Raw genomic sequence first — 9,206 nt, forward strand, 5'->3', positions numbered from 1 at the left:
TCATGCGATTTTGACTGCCATTATTTTGCCGTTTAAAACGTTTGTACCTATAATATCCACAATAATATATACTGATACTGTGATACACAGGGAGCCGTTGATAAGAAATGTGTCATCTTTGTAGATCATTCTTTAGGCGCCACGTGTCAACGAGGCCGACTAAGGAGAGCCCACAACTATGTTAGGCAATAATACGTGGTTATAAGGTTAAAACAAAATAAGAAAGGAAATTACTTAAAAGACCCCATGCAAAGAAACCCTCCAACCATTCGAATCCACAGTACTACACAAGGGACTTTTTGGGAATTTGAAGATAGTTTCCGGTCCCTTAACGTGATGCTATGAGCAAAAGTAGGCAGGTGCTAAAACAAAGACATTAAAGGTATTAAAATTATGACGTAATAAATAAATAAATAAAAACTGCCAAAAAAGAGCGTCCCTTCTCCAAACGTGCCCTGATCTCATCAATGCTCAAGATTGAGTCCCTTCCCAACTTGAGTACTGTCAGCCGTCCATCTGACATTGATCAATGGATCAATTTGAGTCCTGACCTTTTCTTCTCTATTCATTAAATAATATTAATTTAATAAGAAAAGCAAAGAAAAAAAAAACAAAAAATCATTAGTATCATTGATTAAACAGGAAAAAATTAAAAGCAAAGAAAAAAAAAGAAAAAAAGGAAAAAAAACTAATTTCCTCTTTAAGTATGGTCCCGATCAGGGATCTTTTCTCACTAATAACCTCTCCCTCATTCTCTCTCTCTAACATTTCTCTCTCTAGATTTTCTCTGTTTCTCTCTCTAGAAAACAAGGAAACGGAAACTAACCACCAATTCCGTTGTCCTCCTCCGTGCATGTTTCAGTTATTCTGACGACTTTCCGATCGGTGGCGGAGATGGCGAGCAGCACCGCGTCGAGCCCGAGGATAAGCGGGCCGGCGGCGAGGCGGAGGCACTCCGACCCGTTCGCGGCCTCCGGCGACGCCGACGACGAGCGCCACCCGTTCCTCCGCCGGTCTCAGGCGGTGGCGGGGTTATTCTGGCGGGCCCTCCGGACGGTTCACGCGGGGAGGAAGGCCATCTCCGGCCTCACGCTTCTGCTTGCGGTCTCCTACTTCTTCAAGATCTCGTCCGTGGACCTCGACGTCCGGCTGGCCGGAAGGAAGGAGCCCGACGCCGGCCTGATGGTGATGCAGACGGTCGCCGGCGGTGGAGATGCCGTCAACGCGCTCGCCGAGAGCGAGCACCTCGTGCCGAGGCGCCGGACCAGGAGCGAGGAGCTAACGGTCTGTCTCCCTTTCTCTAGAATTCTACGTGAAACTGAAAAGCGTGATAATTGTCGTGATTTTCAAGTTCAACCTGTCATACCAGGATTTTTTATGAAGGACAGAGAAATCACCCTCGGGATCAGAGACCTATATCTACCTCTATACTTAGCCTAACCCCTTGGGGCTGGAATATTGGGATTTAGTTAATTTTTTTTTCTAGTTTTATCTTAAATATTTTTTGAAGTTTTGGATTCTAGGATTGTTGGGAGAAGATTTCTGGATTTATTCTGTGGATGGTGTTTGAGAATATGCGATTTTGGGATTTAGTATCGTGGATTTGATCGAGTTTGTGTTGGTTTTCTTTTTGGTTCGCTCGACTCGGAATTGGGGTTGTGTTCCGAGTTTCCAAAGTATCGGGTTAGAAGCTCGGGTGTTAGAATCGTGTTGCTTGAGGACTTGGAGGTAGATGGATCTTGTGGACCGTTGGGACCTTTAAAGTCTCGTTTGTTGTAATGACACATTCTTTGTTTGATACATGAAATAAGAACAAAATCTGGATTTCATGGATCATCCAAATAGGACATTGAGTCATGTCTTCATTTTTTTGGGATAATCCAGGAAATCCACCTGTCACTCGTGAGCTTGTTAGCATAAAAACCTGAAGTCCCCTTTTGCTTATCATCAAAGAGTACACTCAACTTCAACCTTGCTGCAAAGAATTCATACTTATGGGTTTCGAACTTGTGACATCCCTTGAACTTAGTGACATTCAAGAGACCCCTACGAGCGAAGCCTTCATGGGCTCATGCCATTATAGTGTCGTACAAAGACTTCTAGTCCATAATGACCTGGCCCCAGCAGCATGGCTTGGATAGGTCCACAGACAGATAGTCGCCCTTGATCTTACTCTGCTGATGCCTTTGAATCTTTTTTTTAAAGGCAGGCAAGCTGGGGTTAGTCAGACCCCCCACCAGTTATTAGTCATCTTACCAATAGGGTTTGAACCTACAACGTCCCACCACAGGGAGACCTGCACTGACAGCTCCTACCAATCATACAGAGCTCACGTTGGTACTAGCACCATATCTTGATGCACCCAAACATCAGACTAAGGGCCCGTTTGTTTCACAAGAAACAATGGCATGTTCCTACGGGAAAAGGGTCATTTTCTCACAGGACATGAAACAAACAAGCCCCACAGGAAAAATGGCCCGCCCATGCCTGGGTTCCATGTTTTCCTGTGGCATGTGAAAATCCTTCCTCGGGGACCAGCGGCCTACTACTCTGTAAGCACACAAAGGTGCCTGGATCATCATTCAACTGAATGAGCCAAACCAAAATAATTAGATTGGAGATCTTGCTGAAACATGTCACATGTTTCAAGCAAAGGAAGAAAGCAGTGTTATCCATACTAAGGGTCATCTATCTCAAAGATGAACACCACTAGCTAGTAGTAGTAGAAGAATGTCAAATATAGCATAGCTTTGCCAAACTTGCCTCCAGATAATCCTGACTTTAGCTTTTGTATATATAAGCAGGTTCCTGATATCTGGTTAAAGCCAAACAGTGAAAATTATTTTCAATGTATTGCACGGCCAAAAAATCGGATAAGTACGAAATTTTTATCATTTTTTCTTCATTTTTTTCATAAAAATCTCTGGTATCCGTAAGAAAATGGCCGGCTCGTAATCTTGCAGGAACGAGATCGCGCACAAACGGTTATATTTTGGTCCATGCAAACGGTGGATTGAACCAAATGAGAACAGGAGTATGTTATCAGTTTATCTTTTGGTTGAAACTTTGCTATGGTTTTTTTTTTCAAAAGTTTACCTTTTGGATGAACTGATTTTCAGATCTGTGATATGGTCGCAATCGCGAAAATTATGAATGCAACACTTGTTCTCCCATATTTGGACCATGAATCCTTCTGGACAGATCCAAGGTAAACATTGCATTGTCTAAGCTCAACTCATCTGGTAGGAGCAACCCATGAATGTCACCAAGATGAAAGGACATCACGAGTTTGAAACCCATAAGCATGCATCCCTTTCCAGGAGGCCGAAGCTGGGTGTACTCCCCGGTAGGATTTAAGGGGGACCAGAAATTCTTATACCAATGAGCTCGCAAGTGAGTGAGATGGTTTTCCCCGATTATCTGAAAAAGAAAAAAGAACTTCCATGAATTTAAGCTATTTTTGGGGAGGCATCCTTTTGTATGGTCTGATCTGGCATGGGCTTCACGCCAGATCTGACCTTGAGCTGCTCGTCTGTGGATCTCTGTAAGCATTCAAATGCACCCTTAAGGCTAAGGTTCAGAATTCAGGTTCACGAATTTGTTGCCTAGTGCTGAGTCTTTGTTTTCAGATCATGAATGAATTAAAACTTTAAATTTTCTTACAGTGAGTTCACGGACATATTCGATTCAGAGCACTTCATAAATGTCCTGAAGGATGACATTGAGATAGTGGAGACTCTACCACCAGAGTGTAAGAATGTGAAACCGTATCTAAAAGCGCCTATTTCCTGGTCTAAGGTGAGCCTTTTTTGCAGAATCCTTTAACATATAGATCCACTTCTTATCAGTTAACCCTCCACGGCTTCTGCTGGCAGGCAAGCTATTACAAAGGTGAAGTGCTAGCACTATTGAAGCACCACAAGGTTATAAAGTTCACGCACACAGACTCTCGGTTGGAAAACAATGGCCTTGCTAGTTCGATCCAAAGGTTGCGATGCCGTGCAAATTATAAAGCACTTCGATACAGGCCTGAAATAGAAGAGCTCGGAAAGAAACTAGTGGCCAGGCTAAGAAGTGATGGCAGCCCCTATATTGCTCTCCATCTAAGGTAAACTACAGCTGCATATATACGAAGTTAACCACTGCAACAGATTGGAACAAAGACTTGAAGAGGTATTTTATCTGTGGCAGATATGAGAAGGACATGTTAGCCTTCACTGGCTGCAGTCACAACCTCACAGAAGATGAAGCAAAGGAGCTGCAAGATATGAGATATAGTGTAAAGCATTGGAAAGAGAAAGAGATTGACAGCAAGGAGAGAAGACTTCAAGGAGGGTGCCCAATGGCTCCAAGAGAAACTGCACTTTTCCTGAAAGCATTGGGTTATCCTTCCACAACAACCATCTACATTGTTGCAGGTGAAATTTATGGTAACCAAAGCATGACTGCATTTCAAAGTGAATATCCTAAAGTGTATACACATTCAACGCTAGCAACGGAAGAAGAATTGGATCCTTTTAAACAGTATCAGAACAGGCTTGCAGCACTGGACTACATTGTAGCCCTGGAAAGTGATGTCTTTGTTTTCACATATGATGGGAACATGGCCAAAGCCGTGCAGGGACATCGAAGTTTTGAAGGTTTCCACAAGACCATCAACCCAGACAGGTAAGAAGTAAGAACAGATATTCATAGTTCAGAATTCAGATACTCAACCTGAATGATACCAGCCAGGAGTATGTTTTATAACTTTTTCATAGGTTATATATGAATGACGAGTGACAACTTCCATTCTGTTGCATCAGGCAGAACTTTGTGGATCTAATAGATCGCTATGACCGGGGAGAAATATCATGGGATAAATTCTCATCAATGGTAAAGGAAATACATTCAAACAGGATGGGAGCTCCTTATTTAAGACAGCCCAGCTCATTCCCAAGGCTTGAGGAAAGCTTTTATGCAAATCCATATCCCGACTGCATATGTCATGATAAGTCACAAACGAGCCTGAGAATGATTTCAGGACAGTCGGGCAGATAGTTCTGCAACAAAAAGTCCTGGCATTTTTAAAGTATGGGATTATTTTGAGCTGCTTGGGATAAAGATCAGCTCAGAAAGACACGGAGATTAAAGGATTGTTAATGATATATTCCCATACCATTGCATGGCTCGCTGCTCTAAAGGGCCATCCACTGCAAGCTTGAAGTATTGGCATATCAAAACTTGTGGCCTACCGACAGCACAGTTAGCTCTGCAAGTTGGGAATCTTTTGTATTAGGAAGAGGAAAAGAGAGCCTGCATAAAGGTTTGTTCATAGCCCATGCAGTGGCCGGTTGAAGACAGATACATACATAAGCATGAGTTACTCCTATATAAAAAGTGTAATTTTTTCCCATGTTGCATTAAAATGCCAAATGAAATAGAGGCATTCAATAAAACCAGGCAGCATGGGATCTTAGTGCAAAGTCATCAACCTTCACTTTGTTATACAGTATCAAAAGATGAATATCAAGGAAAAACACAGTTGTACCATGGCTTGTATCTTGCAAAACATTAAGCTGGAGGAATACAAGACTAATGAACATAGCACCTCTCTCTCTCTGATAAAAAAAGCAAAGCTAAAAGCAATTCAGCATATCTATAGGCATCATATCAGAATTCAGTTAGCTTACATCTTAGGAGAAAAGGGTAGAATGGTGTCTAAAATTTTATCTTGTCAGAGAAGAAAGAGCTTATGGAGGGGACACAGTACCTGCTATTTCAAATTTCTCTGTGGTACTTTCAGTTGGAAACTCTCTTAGAGAAGCAATAGCCCACTACAATATAATTCCTGCAGCAAATTGCAATACCAAGGTCTTCTCTCTAGTTTGTCTTGGTCCTAATACATCTTTGAGTGCTCAATTAACTTCCTCCTCACCATACCAGCCACAAAAGAATCCCCGGAAGCAGTTCTATCACATGTAAATCGGGTGATAAGGACATCTTCTGGGAAAGTCTATCAATGTCACTATAGCCATCCCCCATCATCTTCTTCTTCAGTCGCTACCATTGTTTTATTTTTCTTCTCCACATCGTTCTCTTACACCTTGAAGCTCTACGCTTTGTTGGTACGACCTTTCTTATTTCCTCTTCCTTTGTTGGTGCTCGTGCAGTGCTTGCCCCCATGGTTTCTGCACTGATTCCACTGAATCCGATGCCCTTTTGCGAAGCACGCAATGCCTCTCTCTCTCTCTCTGTCTCTCTCTCTCTCTCTCATGGGTGAAGGTGCAGCAGTAGAGTGCAAAGATGAAAGAGGGGGAGCGTTCGGTGACCTAATTGGTACCTTTGCGATTACGTTTTCGGGTAGTTGAGGGCGTTTGGTGACCAAATTTCCGCCATTTTTCGCACCAGAAGAATAGGAGATATGGCACAAGGACACGAGACACGTTATTGTTGTGCAATTTTCTATTAGAAATAATATACAAAGAGACACGATACAGGCATCCAAGTGACAGAGTAAGCAGTATCGTGGGGCGTAGGGGTGGGCAACCGGCCGGGTGCCAGCCCATCGCAGGCTGAGGTTGAGTCTATTTTATAGGCCCAAGCTCGGCCCGAACCAGCTGGCACAGGCTGGCCCGCAGTTTGGTTGGACTCACGTGTGTGTGTGTGTGTATAGAGGCTCAGCCCAGCCCGAATAGACCCATGGCCTTGCTTGAAGTAGGCTCGTTGCCCACCCATAGCTAGGGATGGCAGTGGACCGGGGCGGGGTGGGGGACATGGTCTTCACCCTGCCCCGTTTCAAAATCTGAACCTTCATCCCCGCCTCCATCCCCGTACGGGGATGGATTTTAACCTCCACCCCCGCCTCCATCCCCGTTTCATGTCCTCCATCCTTGGTCCGAATGGGGGTGAGGCGGGGCAGAGCCCCGTTTTCCCTCGGTCTATAGTCAATCCTTAAAGGATTGGGGACGGGGGGGATTGAGACGGGGATGGGATGGGGCGGGTGGGGGAAAGTGTAAGTCCATCCCCGCCTCCATCCCCACACAGGGATAGATTTTAACCCTCATTCCCGTTTCAAGCCCTTCATCCCCGGTCCAAACGGGGCGAGGCAGGGCGGGGCCCCGTTGTTCCCCTGTCCACTGCCATCCCTTACCCGTAGCAATAGGGGCGAGTGTTAGAGAGGGAAGAAGAGTTGATAATGACGCCACAAAAGCTATGTCACATGGACACGCCATTTTGGGTGTGGATGGTTGACACGAGCGGATACTCTTGAACATGAAGACTGACAGAACTATCATTTTGATGTTCTTAATATTTTAATACTTTTTAATATTATTTCATCAAAAATGCATTTTAATATTAAAATAACGAAGAAATAAATTTATTGATTAAAAAAATAAAATTTGCATGCCCTTGTGCGATAATTTTAGAAAAAAATCAAAAATTGCAAGTCAGACCCACATAACGCATCCTCGTGTCCGCGTATCTTCGTGACATAGCTCCATGGTGATGAATGACTCAAGGACCCTCCTCCTCTTTGAGTAGATACGATTCAGGTTGGGTTCGAGTCCTACTTCAATTTGTCAAAAGTGGGTAAGCGATCCATATCCAATTAGATCCACACATAAGGGTGGGCATCAGGCTGGCCTTATGCCCGTTACGTCCAGAAACTAGTAGGGATGTCAAAATGGGTCAACTTTAGATCCGACATCTGTCCAAGCCCAATCCAATTAGTAAAGCAAATAGAATCTGATTTAGTAATCCGAGTCTGATTCTGTATGCAGATTTGCATCTGGATCCAAGTCCAAATCCAATGGATTATCTGACCCAATTACATATAAAATTATATCAGATTAGATAATTGGATTCGGCGTTACGTTTTTCTCATTTGACTCTTGACTCCAAATTGAAATCTTATTATGCACAATCTGATAAGCTCGAATTCAGTAATGCCTAGATCTGACCTGAGTCGAACACCAACTCAGCTTAAGCTTTGGTTAAGCCTTAATCAAATCACTTTCTGTTAGATGTGCCTTATGCTAAATGGATCTGATAGAAACAAATCGGATCTGTAACAAACAATTTGAAGATGAAGATCCACATGTGGTTGAGCACAAAATGATTCAGACTTGGATGCAAATTAACATAATAGTAAGTTCATTTGTTCTGGATTTGAACATCTGAAAATAATTGATCAAATGTTCGAATCTCAAACCATCAGACTGAGATCAGTTTTCTGATCAATCCCAATCCAACCTAAATAAAACCCGAAGAGTGAAACCGTAGTGACAAAAAGTTTAGAACGGGAAAATAACGGCAGTGAAATTCTCGTGAGAACTTTTCTTATTGCACATGTTTCTGTTCAAAAAATATCAGCCAAATAAGTAAATTAAAAAAATAGAAACAGAAACATGTAAAAAGGAACAAATATATAGAATATATAAAAAAAATAAAGAAGCCCATTTTCTCCTGAAATATAACTGATAAAAAAGTAAATACCACAATATAATCACGATATTTTCATTAAAATGATAATATCATGATATTTTGACCATTTAAAGTAGTGACCACAATATCGCACGGTTTTCACAATATTTTTAAAATATCATCAATATGCTATCGTGATGTATGTAGGGGCGTCAATGGGTCGGGTTTGGTTCGGACCCAGGTGAAACCAGACTTGGACCAGATTTTCGGGTATGGTATCAGGTCCGGACCCAGGTCTAATCAGGTTCACTATAAGAAAACCATACCCAGACCCAATAAGAACTACATGAACCAAACCCGGATCATACCCAGTAAAACCATAATTTTTAGCATTTTTACTTTGAAAATTGCGGATCTTAATCAGAACTCGGGTCAGGTCCGGGTCTGGTATAAAATTTTACAAACTATACCGGAGTCCATGTATTAATCAGACCTTTGGGTCCGGATCTGGGTCTTAATCGGGTCTTCTTATTTATCACCATACCCGGATCTTATACAGTTTGGTTCGGGTAAACCAGGCCCGTTGACACCCCTAGATGTATGTGAATATGCTAGCAGTATGGTTTTAACTTGCATATCTAGACAACTGAATTGACTTAATTTTGAGCCAGAGAGAGAGAGAGAAACTTTCCTAAAAGCTTAGGGTCTTTCATATGAAAAAGGTCTATGGGTAGCATGGTCATTTTAATAAATACATAACTAGTAACTAAACCGGTGTCATTTCATAAACTCAAGCTGAA

The 9,206-nt window shown here is 42.5% G+C and overlaps 1 protein-coding gene across 1 annotated transcript; it reads left to right on the forward strand.

Annotated features, from left to right (window-relative positions):
• Positions 1–894: 894 nt before the first annotated feature.
• LOC149828165 (O-fucosyltransferase 19-like) lies at positions 895–5,040 on the forward strand. The gene is made up of 8 exons (XM_090018121.1): positions 895–1,284; positions 2,805–2,877; positions 2,964–3,034; positions 3,120–3,208; positions 3,666–3,798; positions 3,876–4,108; positions 4,192–4,668; positions 4,806–5,040. Exons 1-8 carry the CDS (start codon positions 895–897, stop codon positions 5,038–5,040), a joined length of 1,701 nt encoding a protein of 566 aa, XP_089874247.1.
• Positions 5,041–9,206: the final 4,166 nt, after the last annotated feature.

Source organism: Nuphar pumila, chromosome 9 (genome assembly GCF_984573655.1).
Source record: "Nuphar pumila chromosome 9, dmNupPumi1.hap1.1, whole genome shotgun sequence".
In the NCBI taxonomy this organism is placed as follows: domain Eukaryota; kingdom Viridiplantae; phylum Streptophyta; class Magnoliopsida; order Nymphaeales; family Nymphaeaceae; genus Nuphar; species Nuphar pumila.

Coding starts and splice junctions, on each gene's coding strand:
- LOC149828165 (XM_090018121.1), top strand. CDS start 895: ATGGCGAGCAGCACCGCGTCGAGCCCGAGGATAAGCGGGCCGGCGGCG. Junction 3,209..3,665: donor TCCTTCTGGACAGATCCAAG/GTAAACATTGCA, acceptor ATTTTCTTACAG/TGAGTTCACGGACATATTCG. Junction 3,799..3,875: donor CGCCTATTTCCTGGTCTAAG/GTGAGCCTTTTT, acceptor TTCTGCTGGCAG/GCAAGCTATTACAAAGGTGA.